The sequence below is a fragment of the Carassius carassius genome, chromosome 5 (assembly GCF_963082965.1).
Source record: "Carassius carassius chromosome 5, fCarCar2.1, whole genome shotgun sequence".
Classification (NCBI taxonomy): domain Eukaryota; kingdom Metazoa; phylum Chordata; class Actinopteri; order Cypriniformes; family Cyprinidae; genus Carassius; species Carassius carassius.
In genome coordinates this window covers 9,900,442-9,922,807 of record NC_081759.1, presented here as the reverse complement: position 1 = coordinate 9,922,807, position 22,366 = coordinate 9,900,442, and the positions used below count along the sequence as shown (strand labels likewise).

At 43.8% G+C, this 22,366-nt stretch overlaps 1 protein-coding gene across 2 annotated transcripts; it reads left to right on the top strand.

Moving 5' to 3' along the window:
- Positions 1-55: 55 nt before the first annotated feature.
- On the top strand, positions 56-21,959 carry tnfsf13 (TNF superfamily member 13). 2 transcript variants are annotated; one of them, XM_059549073.1, is made up of 6 exons: positions 56-457; positions 1,858-1,975; positions 2,063-2,110; positions 7,720-7,838; positions 13,938-14,076; positions 21,673-21,959. In XM_059549073.1, the coding sequence occupies exons 1-6, from the start codon at positions 230-232 to the stop codon at positions 21,780-21,782; spliced, it is 762 nt and encodes a 253-aa protein (XP_059405056.1). In that variant the 5' UTR covers positions 56-229; the 3' UTR covers positions 21,783-21,959. The 2 variants fall into 2 exon arrangements, with proteins under 2 accessions (XP_059405056.1, XP_059405055.1); XM_059549072.1 differs by having other exon boundaries at positions 2,060-2,110.
- Positions 21,960-22,366: the final 407 nt, after the last annotated feature.

The window sequence follows — 22,366 nt, the reverse complement described above, 5'->3', positions numbered from 1 at the left end:
AATCCCTGTATATTCACTGGATTCTCGTTTGGGATTTTGATTGGTTTGAACTTAATACAGCATTCCATTAGGTAATGGTACGACCGTGTGTTGACCGATTTTTTTCCACTCCCTCCTCTTTCTGATGAAAGTTGTGAAACCGAAAGTTAACGGATCAAAATTGAGAACGGAAATATTCACGTATCAGCATATCAACATATCATATCAACATACCAACGTTTAGGCTATAATGAACAATCACAACATTCCTGCTTCTGTTCGGAAGGTGAAGGTGGAAGCGCTGAAGAGGCTTCTTGTATTTACTGTCGCCTGCACCTGTGTGGGTGTGATGTATATTCAGTGGACTTACATTTGGATGCTCAGGTCTGAAATGGCTGAAATAACGCGGCTTTTGAGACCTCTGGATACAGCGGTGAAGGAAGGTGGGATATGCTGCGATTCCGCCGTGTGCTACGGGGTAGGTGAGTGCTTTAGTTCAGTTTTTACTGCTTGACGTTATTCGTCTGTTGCTTCACCAAGAAATTCTACTAATGCCCTGTTTTCTGCACTTCTATCCTAATTTTTCTAAAGTATTCTCTGGAGAGTATAATATATAGATATATAGATATATATATATATAGATAATTATTCAGTGCTTTGGTATATATGTATATATATATATATATATATATGTGTGTGTGTGTGTGTGTGTATATATATATATATATATATATATATATACACACACACACACACACACACATATATAATCAAAGTACAGTGGTATTACCATTGTTATTTACACCATGGTATGTTTAAAGCACCTTGAAGTACCATCACGATGGCATATGAATGGTTATACCATGGTAAAATAAAAAATAGTAATAATAATAAGAGTGGTACCATGTTACCATGGCATTAATTGTGCAACTGATTTCACTTCCTCATTTGTGGAGAACTAGTGACTGACTTCGACTCACAATGCATGAATCAAATAGTTAGTCAGAAAGGACTATGTTTACCAATCATCTTTAGTGTTCAAGCAATAGCATTTTATTCAACATTTTAGGAATTTGTTTAGGAATTTTCTCAATATCTTCCCTGGTAGTTATTCATCAGACACTGTTAATTAAAGTGAATTTAGCTTATTCTTGAAGTGTTTTCTGCGACAACATGCGAAAGACTCTTCATCAGCATGGGATCAAAACTCTAATCATCAAAATCATGACTTTCAGGTCAAGTAAATAATGGTAAATGCAAGAAAAACATTTGACTGACCATAATAATGTATGGCAGGTGGGATATAAAATATATCAGTTTTAACAGGGATGGGATAACAATGAAGAAAGCTGTGCAATGCAAAAATGATGACCCAAACAAGATTAAATACAGCTTCATTAGGAATATGTTTGTGCAAAAGTATGCAGCCAAATAACCAAACAATTAAGACTGTAAGATGTCAAGTAAGTAATTTGGCATATTGTAGTGCTTATGCAGTTCATGGTAGTTTGACAAAGGTCTGTGCACAGCCTCAGTCAAATGGGTTGGGCTTTTCCAGTAATGTCTGTGAGGACAATGACCAAGAATTGTATTTTTTGCTCTGTTGCAATAGCTTCGGGAGAGTCCAGCAGGGTTCTATTTCCGGATGACAGTTATTTTTCCAGGAATTACTGGCATTGCCAAACCCATCAATGAACTCTTTATTAGAATATGATGTCTACACAGTTTTGATTGTACAGTACAGTGTGATATTTTTGACAATTTTGTTTTACTTCAGTACAAAGTAATAGCTATTTTGGGTTGCCAGCTGATGTCCAATGTAAAATCATAAAGCAAATCGGTGAGCTTTAGTGTGTGATGATGTCTAATTTCCCATAGGCTACATCTTGTTACAAGGTAAGCTGTTATCACAGATTCCCTGAGAGACGGACACATGCAGAGGGCCGAGACAAGAGAGATGTGTCAAAACAAAGGAAACAGAGAAAGAGACGAGAAAGTGAGAAACGCTTTTCATTGTATGTCTTACACAAAAACACAAATTTGTTTAAATATATCTAATGTAAATTGTCCTTTCTTTTAGCAGAGCAGCACACATTTCTCCATCTTGTTCCTGTGTCCTCGCAGACATATAGTGAGTGTAACAGGCATAATGTCCAACGATAAAGGGAATCGTTGTTACCATTGTTATCTACCCTATGGACAGAAAATACTGAAATACTTTTCAAAACATCTTCTTTTACAGGTGCATCTCAATAAATAAGAATGTCGTGGAAAAGTTCATTTATTTCAGTAATTTAACTCAAATTGTATTAAATAAATTCAGTGCACACAGACTGAAGTAGTTTAAGTCTTTGGTTCTTTTTAATTGTGATGATTTTGGCTCACATTTAAACAAATTCTCAACAAATTAGAATACTTCATAAGACCAATAAGACTTGTACATGTACTCAATACTTGGTAGTGGCTCCTTTTGCTTTAATTACTGCCTCAATTCGGCGTGGCATGGAGGTGATCAGTTTGTGGCACTGCTGAGGTATGGAAGCCCAGGTTTCTTTGAAAGTGGCTTTCAGCTCATCTGCATTTTTTTGGTCTCGTGTTTCTCATTTTCCTCTTGATTCTCTATGGGGTTCAGGTCTGGAGAGTTTGCTGGCCAGTCAAGCACACCAACACCATGGACATTTAACCAACTTTTGGTGCTCTTGGCAGTGTGGGCAGATGCCAAATCCTGCTGGAAAATGAAATTAGCATCTTCAAAAAGCTGGTCAGCAGAGGGAAGCATGAAGTGCTCCAAAAATTTTAAGTAAATGGTTGCAGTGAGTTTGTTTTCAAAAAACACAATGGACCAACACAAGCAGATGACATTGCAACCCAAATCATCACAGACTGTGGAAACTTAACACTGGACTTCAAGCAACTTGGGCTATGAGCTTCTCCACCTTTCCTCCAGACGTTAGGACCTTGGTTTCCAAATGAAATGCAAAACTTGCTCTCATCTGAAAAGAGGACTTTGGACCACTGGGCAACAGTTGAGTTCTTTTTCTCCTTAGCCCAGGTAAGACACCTCTGTGTACATTTACACCTTGTGTTTGTATTGTGGAGCAGCAGGTTATTTCGCAACTAAATGCCCGGTAAAAGTCAGGGCCCGTCAGTAGCAGGGAGGTTACTGACGGGTGGCATTTCCTTATGCGAATCCTCCCGCGAATCAACGCTCCTCCCGGTGAGACTGCAGTGGGCCACCTCTCATCATCAGTGTGAGGCTTTGGTGGACTCTGGGGCAGAGGGAAGTTTCATGGATCAAGGCCTGGCCCACCGACTCGGGATCCCCCTCATTTCCATCAAGCCTCCCATCACTGTCAACGCTCTGGGTAGTCAGCTACTGTCCTCGATCACACACTCTACTGGACCGGTGAGTCTTGTCACATCTGGCAACCACGTGGAGGAGATTCATTTCCTCCTCATTGACTCTGCTGGTGCTCCAGTGGTTTTGGGGCACCCCTTGCTCACACTACATAACCCTCACATAAACTGGCGGCAGAACACTATCATTTCTTGGAGTGAGAATTGTCATGCGTCTTGTTTGGTGTGTGCTTGTTCTTCTGTGTCTCGTTCTGTGTTGCAGGAGAAGCAGACAGATCTGTCTAACGTGCCTGAGGAGTACTTCGACCTGAGGGAAGTGTTCCCGGGCTGCTGCTCTTCCTCCGCATCGTCCCTATGACTGTGCCATAGAGTTATTGCCAGGTACGTCTCCACCTATGGGCGGGCTATACTCCCTTTCCACTCTGGAGAGGGAGGCCATGGAGAAATATATTTCTGATTCTCTAGCAACCAAACTCATACGCCCTTCCTCTTCTCCTGCAGGGGCGGGATTCTTCTTTGTGGGTAAGAAGGATGGTACCCTGCGTCCTTGTATTGACTATCGAGGGCTGAACAACATCACGGTAAAAAACACCTATCCCTTTCCATAGATGTCTTCAGCTTTCGAGAGACTGCAGGGAGCCTCCTTATTCACAAAGTTGGACCTTCGGAACGCCAATTATTTGGTCCGCATCTGGGAGGGAGATGAGTGGAAGACCGCTTTTAACACCCCCAGGGGGCACTTTGAATACTTGGTCATGCCTTATGGCCTGTCCAACTCCCCTGCGGTCTTCCAGGCACTAGTTAACGACGTGCTGAGAGACATGGTCGATCAATTTCTATATGTTTACCTGGATGACATATTGATATTTTCTTCGTCTCTCCAGGAACACATTCAGCACGTCAGGCGAGTGCTTCAGAGGCTGTTAGAGAATGGGCTTTTCGTCAAGGCGGAGAAATGCGTTTTTCATGCACATTCTGTCCCCTTTCTAGGATTTATCGTGTCATCCGAGGGGATGCACATGGATCCCGAAAAGATTCAGGCAGTGGTAAATTTGCCAACTCCAGATTCCAGCAAGGGCCTGCAGAGGTTTCTGGGCTTTGCCAATTTTTACCGGCATTTTATTCGCAATTACAGCCAACTAGCCGCACCTCTGACTGCCTTGACGTCCACCATGACGACCTTCAGGTGGTCTAATGCAGCTGAGGCTGCATTCACTAAACTTAAGGACAGCTTTGTTTCAGCCCCCATTCTTGTCGCCCGTGATTCGTCTCGTCAGTTTGTGGTGGAGGTAGATGCGTCAGAGGTGGGGGTAGGTGCGGTTCTCTCTCAGCGCTCCTCTGCGGATGGCAAGGTTCATCCGTGCGCCTATTTTTCTCATCATTTGTCACCCGCCGAACGCAATTACGTCATTGGTAATAGAGAGTTGGAGTGGCAGTCAAGTTGGAGTGGCGTCATTGGTTGGAGGGTTCGGGGGTACCTTTTATTGTTTGGACCAACCACAAGAATCTTGAATATATCAGATCCGCCAAACGACTTAACTCTAGGCAGGCTCGGTGGGCACTTTTTTTCGGTTGATTTGATTTTTCCATTTCTTACCGTCCTGGTTCTAAAACCAGACGTGTTATCCTGTATTTTTGACCAATCTGAACGCCCGGTATCTCCCGAGTCCATCGTTCCACAGAGGTGTGTGGTTTCAGTGCTAACCTGGAAGATTGAATCTACCCTTACATGGGGTAGTGCCTCCGCCCGGATGTCCACCGGGTAGATTATTCGTGCCAGAGAGGTTATGGTCCAACATTATTCGGTGGGGTCATTGTTCCAAGGTGGCTTGTCATCCAGGAGTAAGTCGTACTATATCTCTTATTAAGCAACGGTTTTGGTGACAGAACGTGACACTCGCCAATTTGTATTGGCTTGCTCGGTCTGCGCTAGTTGTAAGAGTTCCACCCCGACCCCCAGCGGGGCTCCTTCAGCCGTTGTCAGTTCCTTCGAGACCCTGATCACACATTGCGCTAGATTTCATCACAGGCCTCCCTGCCTCCCAGGGTAACACGGTAGTTTTAACCGTGGTGGACAAGTTCTCGAAGGCTACTCATTTCATCCCTCTGCCCAAATTACCTTCTGCCAGAGAAACAGCAGTTGCTGTCATTGACCATGTTTTTCGTATTCATGACCTCCCAATGGATGTGGTCTCTGACAGGGGTCCCCAGTTTATATCCATATTTTGGAGAGAGTTTTGTCGATTGTTGGGGGCGAGTGTAAGTCTTTCCTCGGGTTTCCATCCCCAGAGTAATGGTCAGACGGAGAGGGCCAACCAAGAGTTTGAACGAGGGTTGCGATGTTTGGCATCACAGAATCCGTCCTCTTGGAGCCAGCAGATCTCTTGGGTTGAGTACGTGCAAAACTCATTACCAGTGTCGTCCACGGGCCTATCTCTGTTTGAGTGTAGTTTAGGGTACCAGCCACCTATTTTTCCCAGTTTGGAATCCGAAGTCGCGGTCCCCTCTGCTCACGAATTCGTCCAGAGGTGCAGAGACATCTGGAGAACAGCCAGGGTGACTCTTCTCCAGGTGGGGTTACGCACCAAGGCCCAGGCCGATCGCCACCGGTCGAAGCCTCCCGTCTACGTCATTGGTCAAAAAGTGTGGCTTTCATCTACTGATATTCCTCTCCGCTCCGTTTGTAGAAAATTAACTCCCAAATTTACTGGCCCATTTACCGTCACCAAGATCCTTAGTCTGGTGACGGTCCACCTTAAACTTCCTCTGGCGTACCGGAGAATTCATCCAGTGTTCCATGTTTCAAAAATTAAGCCCCTTATTCGTTCTGCTATTAATCCGCCTACCCCGGTTCCCCCACCGTCGCGAATCGTAGATGGGGAACCAGCTTATTCGGTAAGTCATATTCTGGACTCAAGGCAGAGGGGACGCGGATTCCAGTACTTGGTGGACTGGGAAGGTTATGGTCCAGAGGAGAGGAGTTGGGTTCCTGCCCGGGACATATTGGATCACTCCCTTAGCGATGACTACAATCGACAGGTAGGACCCTCTGAGACGCTCCTAGGGGGTGGGGTAATGTCACAGTTCGCAGATCCGTTTGCTCATTCTGTGTCGCTGCTCTGATTGGCCATCAGCGTCAGCTGCTGCTGACGAGCAATCAGATCAGCGACAGGTGCGTCTTGTTTCTGTGGGCCTACTTATATTCCTGTGTTTGTCTTGTCTAGTGTCAGATTGTTTGTTACTGTTCTCTGTTCATTCTTGCTCCTTGCAGTGCCATCTAGTCCAGTTTGTTGGAGTTTCCTGCCATAGTGCTAGTGCTTGGATTTACGGTCTCCAGTTGGCGTGTCGCCTTTGCTGTTTCCTGTTTCGGTTCCTGTCTTCGAGGTTATGCCCACTGCAGTCCCTGTGCTGCCAAGGAGTGACTGCCAACCGAGAGACTTGTTCCTACCATCTGGCCTCTTTGCTCTCTTGAACATTCAAATAAAGGCTTTCTACATTCGCAACAGTGTTTGTTTGCCCTGACACTGATGTTGTCTGTGGTTCAGCAAATTCCTTGACACATCTGTGTGTGGTGGCTCTTGATGCCTTAACCCCAGCCTCAGTCCATTCCTTATGAAGTTCACTCAAATTCTTGAATCGATTTTGCTTGACAATTCTCATGAAGCTGCGGTTCTCTTGGTTGGTTGTGCATCTTTTTCTTCCACACTTTTTTCTTCCACTCAACCTTCTGTTAACATGCTTGGATACAGCACTCTGTGAACAGCCAGCTTCTTTGGCAATGAATGTTTGTTGCTTACCCTCATTGTGAAGGGTGTGACAATGATTGTCTTCTGGACAACTGTCAGATCAGCAGTCTTGATTGTGTAGCCTAGTGAACCAAACTGAGAGACCATTTTGAAGGCTCAGGAAACCTTTGCAGATGTTTTGAGTTCATTAACTGATTTGCATGTCACCATATTCTAATTTGTTAAGATAGTGAATTGGTTTTTGTTTAATGTGAGCCAAAATCATCACAATTTAAAGAACCAAAGTCTTAAACTACTTCAGTTTGTGTGCATTGAATTTATTTAGTACATAAGTTTCACAATTTGAGCACATCTCAAAATTTGAGATTTACTGAAATAAATCTACTTTTCCACGACATTCTAATTTATTGAGATGTATCTATATATTCCACAGAAGAAAGTCATATGGTTTTAGAATGACATATGGATGAGAAGTGATGGGTGAAGTTTTTTTTGCAATAGATACAATTTTGCTCACGGCAGCAGAGTGTCTGGGAAGTCAACAGGTTTGAATAAATTTGATTGCAACTGTATATAGACAGACAGACAGAAAGACAGATTTCGTTTGTCTCTCATTTTTGTACTCTGTTTTTCTCAGATGATCATGACACCACTGTTCTGTCTTGGGCCGTAGGGCAGAGCAGAGGGGAGGGGCTTCAGGTATCAGCTGATACTGTAACAGTGGAGACTGAGGGTACCTACTTCATTTATAGTCAGGTTGGTCTTGATTGGTACAGACAGTACTGCATAAACAAAATACAGACTTTAAAGGGTAAGTTCACCCAAAAATGAAAATTCATCATTTACTCGCCTTCATGTAAGCTCACCCATACTTGCTTGATGTACAAGCACAAACCTCATTGGCACGTCAAGCAAGGATGTTTTAAGCTTCCATTTATTAAGTGATTTAAATTTATTTTGATATGTTCTATGTATATGTAGTGATATAATATAATATAATATAATATAATATAATATAATATAATATAATATAATATAATATAATATAATATAATATAATATAATATAATATAATATAATATAATAAAATAAAATATAATAATGATCTGTTTATCATATAAAGTGACTGTGTCTCTTCAAAACTCTGGATTTAACCAGTCAATTCATTTGATTCACAATTATGCTTTATGAACTTTTTAAAGCATCACAGTTTTGGGTGAATAGCCTTTCAAAAAGGAGAAGCAGAAATCACTGTTTTCATTAAAACATGAAAATCTTTTCTTGTGTTTTCTAGATGTACAAAAGCCTTAAAGAGGTCATATGATGCAATTTCAAGTTTCCCTTATCTTTGGAGGGTTACAAGCTGTTCGTGCATAGATAAGATCCCTAAAGTTGCAAATTCTCAAACCCAGAGTTCCATTTCATAGGTTCACTTCAATGCTGCGATGACATCATCGCTTTGGGAACACCTCTCGTGTGACGAATGTCTGAATCATACCAATTTATTGGCTAATAGCGCTTAGCACCGCCCTACGTACGTATGCTCATATATGCGTGCTATTTCATCAGATTTTAAAAGACGCTTGGGGTGACAGCGATGAGCCCGAATGTTCAGACCGTGAGAGAACTGAATTTTCTTGGAACCCTTTTCTCTTGCTCTCTTGCACGGACCGTGTGTGCTCAGCAGAAGAGCACCTTGTGAATCAAGTGGTTAGTTAAATCTGATTCCCATTCCAGAAGCTAGTAATTGATTCTTTCGGCTGCGGATTGGATGATGCATCTTTAGCTCGCAGGCACACAAGCATTAGATATAATTTATGGGTTAAGGGACGAGTTTACTGATATAAAATCCCTGTTGCTCAACACAAGTGTTTTCTCAAGTTTATTAAACAGCATGAGAGGCACTGATTTTAGGACGTTAAGTCGTGCACTATGGTTTTTGGCGCTTAGAGCTACCAAGAATTTGTTTGTCCCACTAATTAATATTTCTTTCAGCTCCGCTGCTGCTTTGAGCTGAAACAAAAAAGTGGAAGAGCTCATGTATTTCAGAGTATTTCTTATACGTAGCAAGCTATATCAGTGAGCAGGCGTTTTTTCCCTTCTCTCTCTGTTACCTGCTTTGCTGTATAATGCAGACACGTTCATTAGATTTTGCTCTTATCCTTCCAACTCTTGTTCGTTTACTGTTTTTAGATGCAGACTCTGAGGAGTCCTGCAGCATGTGTTTGTTGTGCTATATGGTTTTGGTGCTTCAAGCTACCAAACATTAGTTTGCCCGACTATTTACTATTTCTTTCAGCTCCGCTGCTTCAACTGAGCTGAAAAAAAATAATTGGAAGAACTCGCGTGTTTCAGAGTATTTCTTATAGCAAGCTATAACGGAGAGTAGGCGGTTAAAATTCCCCTCTCTCCCTAATGTTACCTGCTGTGCTGTACTGGTGCAGAATCGTTCATTTGATCTGATGCTTATGCTTCCAATTCTTGTTTGTGTACTGTTTTTAGATGCAAACTCTGAGGAGTCCTGCACAGATGTTGTTGTGCACTATGGTTTTGGCACTTCATGCTAAGAGTTGCCTGACTACTTCCTTCAGCTCTGCTGCTGCTTCGAGCTGAAACAAGTGAAAGAGCTCATGTGTTTGAGTATTCTAATAGCAAGCTATAACAGTGAGCTGGCAGGGTTTTCCTCCCACTTTGTTACCGGCTGCGCTGCACTGATGCAGACATGTTCATTTGATTTGGCGCTTTTGCTTCCAACTCTTGTGCGTGTACTGTTTTTAGATACAGACTCTGAGGAGTCCTGCACAGATGTTGTTGTGCACTATAATTTTGGCGCTTTGTGCTACCAATAATTAGTTGCTTGACTACTTCCTTCAGCTCCGCTGCTGAATCAAGCTTAAACAAGTGGAAGAGCTCACGTGTTTGAGTATTCTTATAGCAAGCTATAACGGTGAGCTGGCGGGTTTTCCTCTTTCTCTGTTATTGGCTGCACTGAGCACTGATGCAAACACGTTCATTTGATTTGGCGCTTATGGTTCCAAATCTTGTCCATGTAGTGTTTTTAGACGAAGACTCTGAGGAGTCCTGCAGCAGGTGTTTTGTTGTGCACCATGGTCTTGGCGCTTCATGCTACCGAGTGTTGGTCTGCCGGAGTAATATAATATTTATTTTTGGTCTGCTGCTGCATTGAGCTGAAACATTAAGTGGCAAGCTGTTTTAAGACTAATGCAATAATGGCTTAGGTTGTAGAGTTGAGCAGACGGCTTTTCCTATCTCTCTCTCTCTCTCTGTCTACTTCTGCGCTGCACTAATGCAGGCATGTGAGTTGAATTGGTGCTTACAATTCCAGCTCTTTTTGTGTGTACTGCTTCTAGTCACAGACTCTAGGAGTCCTGTATCAGATGTTTGTCATGCATTATGGTCTTAGCGCTTCATGCTACCAAACATTAGTCTACCCGGCTGTTAATTTTTCTTTCAGCTCTGCTGATGCTTTGAGCTGGAGCAAATCAGTGGGCGAGCTCACATCTAGAGTTTTTACAAAAAAACCTAATGCCATAGTGACTCGGGCTGCAGAGTGAGCAGGGGTTTTCTTGTCGCTAGTCCTGCACTGCACATACATTGATTTGCCGATTATGCTTCCAACTCTTGTTCATGTGACTGTTTTTAAGCATGGACTCCACAGCTGACATTTGCCGTGCATTTTGGTTTTCGGCACTTCATGCTACCAAACACTAGTATGTCAAGCTAATAATTATTCTTTTAGCTCCACTGCTGTTTGAGCTGGAACAAATAGTGGACTCTGTGCTATGAGCTGGATCTGTGGAGTTTTGCATCACACATTTGTGATGCAACATGGTTTTAGGCACTTCAGGCTACCAACACTATTTGCATAACTGGCCTAATCATTATTCGTCTCATCCCAACTGAGTTGCACTGAGCTGAGCTACTTTGTGAATGAGTTCACGTGTAAGAGTATCTCTATGCTATTAATGCTCACCATGGTCAGCCTACTTCATGTGATTGATGCGTCGCTTTGCTTCCAACACTCGCTTCATATGACTGGCTGCATTATGTACTACAGCATGTATTATTGTGCACTAGAGATGTTGGGTGCTTCATGCTAGCAAGCAGTGGTTTGCATGATTAATTACTCTGTTCTTTTCATTGAGCTGGAACTGTGATGTGAATGTGAGCAACCTACAAGTTTTTTGCCTCTATTAGCTGTTCCGCCGCATGTCACGTTTCGGACTGATTTTGACCATTTTCCGCACTTTAGCTTTGGAGATGGAGAGGATAGCCCTAAAGCCATTGGTGCAGGGCCTATGTTGACATCCAAGTCCCCACTCTGTGGTTGGTGTTGGCATGCCTGATTTTAGTATCCATTACTGGATACTAAATGAGGGATGATCTGGCTGTCGTATGGTTACACCATCCAGCTTCTTTAGGTTGATTGGATTTGCATCACCTAACGTTGTGCTTGGATCTGCATCCAGATCTTCAAGAGACACAGGAAGTTCCTCAGTTTTGCTTTTAAAAAAAAAGCTTGCCAGTACTGTATTCTTCCATTGAACTGGCCTTGAACGCCAATTGAGTGGTTGTCACATTAGGTGACAATCTCCAGAATCCTGGCAGGTCATCCATTTGAGCCATTTAAGTCTGTCAGATAACTTTAAATCTTCTGTTCTCTATTAGAGGAATGAGGATCTGCAGGCTCTGTCAGCTCCTCTTGTATGGATTTTCCCAGAAGGTTGTTTGAGTCTTACTGCTTGCTAGGCCTAGTATATCCTAAGGCTGCTTCTCCACTGTTTTGCTTTCAGCAAGTGGTTGGAGGCTTTTCCCATGCTATGTGGGGTCAGAGAGTGACAATATCTTTAGCCTATGAGGCGCGTGGTGTGACTTCGCCTCTAAAGGTACGTGCTCATTTTACGAGAACAATGGCTTCTTCTCTCTCTTTAAAGAGGCTCTCTTTAAAGAGCCTTTGATGGGAGATGTTTGTGCTGTGGCAGGTTAGTCCTGTCCTAAGCACTTTCATCAAGTTCTACTTGTGAATGGATGTGAGGATGGCTCTTGGCTCCTGGGTCTCTTCCGCTTGAGCAGACTCTTTCCTTGGTCTCCAACTATCTTAGGTATGTCAGGTGTTATGGTATATCATTCCCAAAGTGATGATGTCATCGCAGCATTGAAGTGAACCTATGAAAAAGAACATCTTGGTTACGTATGTAACCTTGGGTCCATGAATAGGGAATGAGATGCTGCGATGCTGGCCATTCCGTACTTTCAATAGCGCTTCCTTCATCATAGTGTAAAATCTGATGAAATAGCATGCACATATGAGCATACGTACGTATGCTCGGGGTGGTGCTAAGCGCTATTGGCCATTAAATTGGCGTGATGCTATAAAGGGTTCAGACATTCGTCTCATCGGAGGTGTTCCCAAAGCAATGATGTCATCGCAGCATCTCGTTCCCTACTCATAAAAAGACACAAGTAATAAAGACACAAGTCATTATAATCAGTAATTATGTCCCCACTGGATGCAACAAATGCCTCGTTTGTAATGGGTTTTGGTCAGTTACAAAGCACTGGATAGCCGGCCAATCAGAGCACAAATTGCTTTTCAGAACAATGAGCTTTGAAAAAATCTATGCATTTCAGAAAGGCGGGGCATAGAGGAGCAACAATAATGTACATTATGTGGAAAATAAGGTGTTTTTTTTACCTTAAACCACATAAACATTGCATAAAACCAAAAACATGAAATAATGTTCTTTTTAGCAACATCATATGACCATTTGAGTTTACCTCAAGAAGTTTATCTCTTTGTGTCATTAGTGCCATATGCTGTTCTGTAAAATTTAAAGCCATAGAGCTTCATTATATTTTGCATATTTTATCAACTATTACATAGGTAGCTTTTATAAAAAATGATCACCCACTCATTAAACAGCAGCACCAAAGTAAAAAAACTACCAAAAGTAAAAAAAAAAAAAATCTAACACTTTACAGTAAGGTTTCATATGTTAATATTAGTTAACCATGTCAATTGACATGAACAGGTAATGGACAATACTTATAGGCTATTTATTAATCTTACTTAAATGTTAATATCAACATTTGCTAATTTTTTTTTATAAAAATTGTGTTATTAAGGAACATAATTGAACTAACATGAACAAATTTATTTTTATGAATGAGCATTAATAAATAAAGTCTGTAAAAATTGCTTATTGTTAGTTCATGCAAGCTAATGCATTTACTAATGTTAACAAATAAAACCTTATTGTAAATTGTTTGTTAGGTTATTTCAAGTCAGGTTTTACAATTTGCATTTAATTTACTGACCCTCTGGCCATCCAAGATGTAGGTGACATTTTCTTTCTTCAGTAGAAGCATACAGAGGTTTTTAGCTTAAAAACTGTGGTCCTTCATAAACTGTAGTCCACGGCACCCATCCCTTTGAAAGTCATAAAAGAATATAAAGACAAAATTGCAAAAATGTATATTAAAATTTAAAATGTATTAAAAAAATCTATACTCATTGTTCCTGAGTGATATATTGAGTTCTTATGAAGTGAAACAATCAGTCTGTGCAAGAAACTTACTATTATTTAGAACAAGTGGACTTGCATTTTATGAATTACCAAGGATCATAATTTAAGATAAAAAAGTTTTACTGAAAAAAAAGAAAGAAAAAAAATTCAGCTACATCTTGGATGGCCTAAGTATGAATGTTTTGGGTGAACTCTCTTTAAGGTTCATTTATTTCAAATACTTTTTCCAAGTATTTACATGTAATGGTCCCCTACTCAGTACAATAAATCACACTGAGCATTAGGTTTGTTCTGTTACTCGCCACAGGTGCTGTATAAAGACACCACCTGGGTAATGGGTCATGTGATCACGAAGAGGCACAAGGGGGCGGAGACTAAACTGATGAAGTGTTTAAAAAGCATGCCCAGTAACGTCAGCCAGCCACTCAACACTTGCTACACTGCTGGTGAGTTATCAGGACAATTATGTTAAAAACTACGGTCCCCCTCAAGTATACTACCAGAAAGATTTAACTATTATTTAAATTAAATTATTTAGATTAGATTCAACTTTATTGTCATTGCGTTTGTTCATCATAACCCCACCAACTATGAAATGATGTTTCATTGAAGATTAAACATAATTTAGAGCTGTAACATGGGAGGCATGACAACAAAGTTGAGGATCCAAATGCAGATTTTATTCACAAGAGTGGTCAAAACAGGCAAGTTCAAACACCAGCAAACAGGTACAATCCAGGGTGAGACAAGAGTAATCCAATAAACAGTCCAAGGAAAGGAAAGGCAGGGTACAGGCTAAACAATAATCAGCAATGTGTGTGTGGATGAGTGCAACCTTTATAGTGTCACTGATGGGAACCATGTGTGGTGTGATAATGAGTTCCTAGGCAGGGGTTATGGGAAATGACAAGAACACAGTGAGAGCATGATATTTCAGTCTGATTTTGTTATATATAACGCGATCAAATGTAATGATGAACGAGAGATGAAAAAAAAATTGTAAAAAATATTACTAATAGGGCTATCACGATTCCTTGATTCAATTCCAGTACTCAGCTATAATAAAAATCCTCAACCTCATTTTGTGTAGTTTCCATTAATTGGCAAAATACCAGAACTGACAAAAGAATCCATGATGAGAATATATTATAGCTGGTTTTAGCTGGTCTCCCAGCCTTGCCAAGCTGGTTTTACAGTAGCTGGTTGTTCCAGCTGGTTTTCCCAGCCTGACCAGCTAAACAAATGGTCAAAACCCCTTTAAAACCAGCCAGCTGACCAGCTATGAACAGGGTGGATGATTAGCTTAATCAGCCAACAAGCTTAGGATGGTTTTAGTGGTTTTTTTTTGTTGTTGTTGTTTTTTGTTTTTTAGCAGGGTGTCTTTCTAAATATAGTAACTGTTACTTGTGACTTCAAAATACAACTTTAAACCCTCGCTCTGAGTTTGCATGTTTAGATGTGCACATGTTCTTTTTCAAGAAATGACTGGCTGAACCATTTCTATCACAAAGAAGTGGCCAAATGTTAAAGATTAATAATACATAATGTACATAAGTTATGATTATATTGTTTTATTACATTATGTATTCAAACTTTTCTGTTCAGTAAAACCCTATGATTGTCACAGTGTCTGGGTTGTGTTCCCTGGGAATCCACTAGATGTCCTCCTTCCCCACGGTGTCTGTCACTTTATGAACCACATTCCTCACGTCCTCTGCTTAATTATTGCACCCAGCTGTCACTAGTTACCAATCATCACACTCTGTCAGTTTCCCATTAGCGTTTGTCTCTCCTTGTGTATTTAACCCGGTCTGTCTTAGCATGTGTCACGGATTCTTTGTTTAATTCATGTCCGTCAGTTCGTGCCCTTGCCTTGTGTTTATGTTTGCATTGATTTTTTGGTTTCGACTCATGCCTGGATTGTTTATTCTCTTGGGATTACCCTGTAGTAAGTTCGTGTGGGCAAGGAAGAGGACAAAGGGGTCGGCAGGACTGCTGACGTATTTATTAAACAGAAAATAACTTAAACTTTGCAAACACCAAATGGTGACTTCTATTCTGGCACGTTGTCCCGGCACTTCCGATTTACTCTTTCCGGTTTCGTTTTCGGCTTCGCGTCAGCAATCCGTCTCTCTCTCTCTTGCTTCCGACTCTCCTGGCGTTTTATACTCTCTCCACGCCAATTACTAGAACCAGAAACAGGTGATGATAATTTTCGCCCAAACCACTCACTTACTGCTCGTCTCCTGATTCTCTCTCCCGCTGCAGACTTCGCTAAACCACGCCCCCCCTGCCACATACCCCCACCGCAATAAACCATCTATAATATCCCGCCAGCCCCAAGAACTGCCTCACCTCCTTTTTGGTCTTGGGACGTGGGCAGGTCGCAATAGCGGCTGTCTTATCAATTTGGGGACGCACCTGCCCATGCCCCAAGTGGAAGCCCAGATACCGTACTTCCACCCGCCCAATCGCACACTTCTTTGGGTTGGCCGTGAGCCCCGCTCCCCTCAGCGACCTCAGGACAGCCCTCAGATGCTGCATATGCCGCTGCCAATCATTACTAAATATAATGATATCATCTAGGTAGGCAGCTGCATACGCAGCATGGGGCCGTAGGATTCTGTCCATGAGGCGCTGAAAGGTAGCTGGAGCCCCGAACAAGGGAAGGGTAACAAATTGGTGTAATCCAAACGGCGTTGTGAAAGTTGTCTTTTCTCTGGACAATGGAGACAAGGGGATCTGCCAATAGCCCTTTGTTAAGTCCAATGTCGAATAAAAGCGAGCCGTGCCTAGCCGATCAAGCAACTCGTCAACCCGCGGCATTGGATACGCGTCGAATTTTGACACAGCATTCACCTTGCGGTAATCTACACAGAAACGGACTGAGCCGTCCGTTTTCGGAACTAAAACTATCGGGCTCACCCAGTTACTATTAGATTCCTCTATTACCCCCATGTCAAGCATAGCGCCTAATTCAGCCTGAACTACTTTTTCTTGTGCTCAGGTAAACGATACGGCCGGCTGCGAACTACCACGCCTGGCTCGGTCTCGATACGGTGCTGAATCAGGTTAGTACGGCCCGGTAGGGGCGAGAAGACGTCGGCAAACTATGCCTGCAATTTCGTTAAATCAGTGAGTTGGGACGGCAAGAGGTGATCTCCACCTGGAGCCAGGGCGAGGGATTGTGGTTTGATATTCGCCTCTGGCCCGAGATCATCCTCTCCGCCAATCACTGTTGCCAACATCACTGATTCCGCCTCATTCCATTTTTTAAGGAGATTGAGGTGGTAGATCTGACGGGACCCGTTCCTATCGGACCGTATTACCTCATAATCGAGATCTCCGACCTGTCGTGCGACCTCGAACGGTCCCTGCCACTTAGCCATTAATTTGGAGCTCGACGTTGGGAGTAATACAAGTACTTTCTCTCCCGGTGCAAATTTGCGTAACCTAGTTTCCCTGTTATACAGCTGGCTCTGGCGGTCCTGGGCTTGTAACAAATTCTCCATTGATAGCCGCCCCAATGTGTGGAGTTTTGTTCTCAAGTCCAGCACATACTGAATTTCGTTTTTGCCCTGAGATGGTCCCTCCTCCCACGTTTCTCTCAGTACGTCGAGCACCCCCCGGGGCTGGCGTCCATAGAGAAGCTCGAAAGGGGAAAACCCCGTGGAGGCTTGCGGGACCTCTCGCACAGCGAATAACAAGGGCTCTAGCCACCTATTCCAATTTTTGGCGTCTTCGTGAACGAACTTACGGATCATGGATTTAAGCGTGCGATTAAATCGTTCGACCAGGCCGTCGGTTTGTGGGTGATAGACGCTAGTTCGAATCGACTTAATGCCCAATAATCCGTACAGTTCGCGTAGCGTACGTGACATAAACGCCGTGCCCTGATCGGTGAGGATTTCTTTTGGAATCCCCACCCGGGAGATAAGACGAAACAGGGCATCCGCAACACTTTTAGCGGAAATGTTGCGGAGGGCCACCGCTTCAGGATATCGTGTTGCATAATCAACTATGACTAGTGCAAAGCGATGTCCTCGTTGCGATCGCTCTAATGGCCCGATAAGGTCCATACCAATTCTCTCGAAGGGGACCTGCATTAAGGGAAGAGGGCGCAAAGGCGCTTTTGGGGCGGCCGGTGGGTTTACCAACTGACATTCCGGACAAGACGCGCACCACCTGCGCACGTTGTCATGAATGCCCGGCCAAAAGAAACGGGCGATTTAGTGTTGCTACCTGTCCCAAATGGCCCGCCATAGAGAGAGAGAAGGAGAGAGAGAAGGAGAGAGAGAATTAGTAGCTGGAGGTGCGCCGACCACTGGGTACGCCACCATGTGGTCCTCCGCCAGATGGATGGCCGAGTCCAGCGACGTGGGGCGGTGGCACTGGACCCACTCGGCCGTCTTTTTGGGAAGCCGAGCGATGAACTGCTCCAGCACCACCAGGTCGACGACATGCTCCACGTCGCTTCCCTCGGCTAGTAGCCACTTGCGGCAGGAGTCCCGGAGCTGTTGGGCCATCGCGAACTTTGCAAACACCAAATGGTGACTTCTATTCTGGCACGTTGTCCCGGCACTTCCGATTTACTCTTTCCGGTTTCGTTTCCGGCTTCGCGTCAGCAGTCCATCTCTCTCTCTCTTGCTTCCGACTCTCCTGCCGTTTTATACTCTCTCCACGCCAATTACTAGAACCAGAAACAGGTGATGATAATTTTCGCCCAAACCACTCACTTACCGCTCGTCTCCTGATTCTCTCTCCCGCTGCAGACTTCGCTAAACCACGCCCCCCCTGCCACATACCCCTTAATAAAGACATACTCGCAATTGGTTCTCTCTCCGTGAATCCTTATATCCCGGTCGTGACAGAAGGAATCCGTCACTGCAAGAACCAGCGGTATGTCAGCTTATGTCTCCTCCCCAGCCACAGAGCGGGAGAGGAATGGATTTGAGGGAACTCGCCTGGTGGTTTTCCGGGAGACCAGGGGAGGTCGCCGAGGAGGGAGTGGTCGGGAGGAGACTCAGCACCGCTCTCAACAATGGCCTCCCTTCGACCCGGGGTTCGTGTGGGATGGATTAGAGCCACCGTCTCACCATGGCGGACGGAGAGGAAAGAGGAAGCGCTGGTCTGCCACGGTGGCGCCACTGCCCATGATGGCAACTAGTCCAGCGCCACGAGGCAGGATGGACGCCAACACAGCACCACAACACAAGGTGATCACCAGTCCAGCGCCACGGTGCAAGATGGCCGCTAACACGTTCTTGGATTATTTCTCCACGCTGTCAAAGATCCTAGAGATTCCCAAGACTGTTCACGTCACGGCTGCTGAGCCAGCGCCACAGCCCAAGATGGCCGCCAGCCCAGCACCACAGCACAAGATGGCCACTAACCCAGTGCCAATGCCCAAGTTGGCCACCGGTCCAGCGCCACAGCACAAGATGGTCGCCAGCCCAGCACCACAGCACAAGATGGCCGCCTTTCCAGAGTCATGGCCCAAGATGGCTGCTTGTCCAGTGCCGCTGCACAGGATTACAGCCACAGCTGACCCTCCGGAGTCGAGTCAGGTTCCAGTTGACCCTCCAGAGTCGAGTCAGGTTCCAGTTGACCCTCCAGAGTCGAGTCAGGTTCCAGTTGACCCTACAGGGCCGAGTCAGGTTCCAGTTGACCCTCCAGAGTCGAGTCAGGTTCCAGTGGTCTCTCCAGAGTCGAGTCAGGTTCCTGTTGACCCCCCAGAGTCGAGTCAGATTCCAGTGAACTCTCCAGAGTCGAGTCAGGTTCCAGTGGACTCTCCAGAGTCAAGTCAGGTTCCTGTTGACCCCCCAGAGTCGAGTCAGGTTCCAGTGAACTTTCCAGAGTCGAGTCAGGTTCCAGTGAACTCTCCAGAATCGAGTCAGGCTCCTATTGACCCTCCAGAGTCTAGTCAGGTTCCAGTTGACTCTCCAGAGTCCAGTCAGATTCCGGTTGACCTTCCAGAGTCGAGGCAGGTGCCCGTGGACTTTCCAGAGTCGAGTCAGGTATCCTGCGAGTCGAGTCAGGTTCCTGTTGACCCCCCAGAGTCGAGTCAGGTTCCAGTGAACTCTCCAGAGTCGAGTCAGGTTCCAGTGAACTCTCCAGAATCGAGTCAGGCTCCTATTGACCCTCCAGAGTCGAGTCAGGTTCCAGTTGACTCTCCAGAGTCCAGTCAGATTCCGGTTGACCTTCCAGAGTCGAGGCAGGTGCCCGTGGACTTTCCAGAGTCGAGTCAGGTGCTCGTTGACTTTCCAGAGTCGAGTCAGGTGCTCGTGGGCCCTCCAGAGTCGAGTCAGGTGACCCTTCAGAGTCAGGGCTAGTCACCGAGAACCCTCCAGAGTCAGGGCTAATCACCGATGACCCTCCAGAGTGAGGGCCAGTCACCGATGACCCTCCAGAGTCAGGGCCAGTCACCGATGACCTTCCAGAGTCAGGGCCAGTCACCGATGAACCTCCAGAGTCAGGGCCAGTCACCGATGACCCTCCAGAGTCAGGGCTAGTCACCGATGACCCTCCAGAGTCAGGGCTAGTCACCGATGACCGTCCAGAGTCAGGGCTAGTCACCGATGACCGTCCAGAGTCAGGACTAGTCACCGTTGACCTTCCAGAGGCAAGTCAAATCACCAGTGATCTTCAAGGACAGAGTCAAGTCACTGGTGATCTTCAGGGACAGAGTCAAGTCACCGGTGACCTTCAAGAACAAAGGCAAATCACCAATTGACCTTCATGAACAAATGCCAGTCACCAATGATCTTCGTGAGCAGAGTCAGGCCAGCACAGATCTTCTGGAGTCCAGCAGAAACACCATGGGATTACCAGAGTTTCGTCGTCCTGTTGGTCTGGCCGCACGGGCGTCTGCTCCACCCTGGGGGGCTCTCGTCCTGATCACACGGTTGTGGTGGTCTTCTGTTCCGCCCTGAGGGGCATTCGTCCTGACCACACGGTTGTGGTGGTCTTCTGCTCCGCCCTGGGGGGCTTCCGCCCTGACCACACGGTTGTTGTGGTCTTCTGCTCCGCCCTGGGGGGCTCTCGCCCTGACCACACGGTTGTGTTGGTCTTCTGCTCCGCTCCGTAGAGGGGGGGTATTGTCACAGTGTCTGGGTTGTGTTCCCTGGGAATCCACTAGATGTCCTCCTTCCCCCCCGGTGTCTGTCACTTTATGATCATATATTGTCATATATTGTGTCTATGGAATACGGATACAAATGGGCCACATATTGACACAATTTTCTAAGAATTACCCAGCCGAAGGTCAGATATTACAGAAAATAAAAAAAGACTCTGCAAGCAACGCTACAGTCAAAACAACTATTTTTCAATTATGAGATTCTGTCTTTTTTAAAACATCCCAAATATCCCATTTTTATTTATTAATTTACAGTTCTATTTCCATCTGTAGATTTCAATTATACTACATATCCTTAAAGGCATTTTTTCAAAATTAATTTGTTTTCCAGCACTTACATCCATAAAGCTTCACAGTTTTAGTCCTATATATATTTTGAAGGTTTTTACAGAGTGCTCTGTTCATCATTCATCTGCTTAATATAACATTGTATACCTGGAAACATTGAGTTATAAATAGAAAAAATCCTCAATGTACAAACCTTTAATATTTTAACAAAATGAAACAATTATTTTTGGTCTGGCTTTATCCAATGTTCAGATTTCTGTTCTGGAAATGTATGCAAATTAGTACATATTAAATTGGACAATATCTTATTTCCATATTTAAATATTTGAAAAAAAAAATTGTAATACAAAAAATTTGAGTAGTTTTTACCCTGTTGACCTGCGGTTTCTTGTATTAAGCTTCACAATTAAAGCATTTTCTGTAGAAATCAACATTCCACACAGATGATGAATTTAGGTTTAGTCTCCTGATAAGATCAGATCTCTGTGTGGACCATATCATGTGCTGTAGAAGTTTTTTGATCATAAAAAAAATGCATCATTTTGCAATATTTGCTAAATATTTGTAGTATAATCTTAATATCTGGCTGATTATAAAGTGTGTTTTCCTCTCGTAGGAATTTACTTCCTGGAGTCTGGATCCACTCTTCAGCTATCTGTTCCCCGCAAATCTGCAGAGCTCATCCTGACAGCTCATGCCACCTTCATGGGCCTCTTCAACATATGACTCAGACACACAGTGATTTACACGTTTAAATGATAGAAACCTTTTTATCCTGTTGCAAATCCCTTACACAAGAATTTTTATACTTTCATGCTCAAAAACAGTAAATGCTTTTATGTGGTGAGTGGATGACACCTAGTGGACAATTTAAACACTGCCATGTTGGAAATGGTACTTAATTTACAAAAAAATTACCATGGTACTACTATTTTTGGACGTGGTATCATAGTACTAACATGTATTTTTTCATATATATATATATATATATACTGTGTGCAATGTAAATATTATGTTAAATGGGTATGGATTTCTGTACCATAGTATACACTGATCATCCACTGGCACCTCTAACAGATGAATAACATACATTTTTATATTTACAATGGCATCTATCAAGGGTGTCATACTGTATATTAGGCAGCAAGTAAACAGTCAGTGTTGGAAGCAAAGAAAAATAAAACATAAAAAAAAATGAGAAAGTGAAAAGATCTGAATGACTTTTGCAGTGGGTAATACCTACTAAAAGTGATGCAAGGAAGAACAACTGGTGATTCAATATCAAGGGCATCCAAGGCTCATTGATGCAC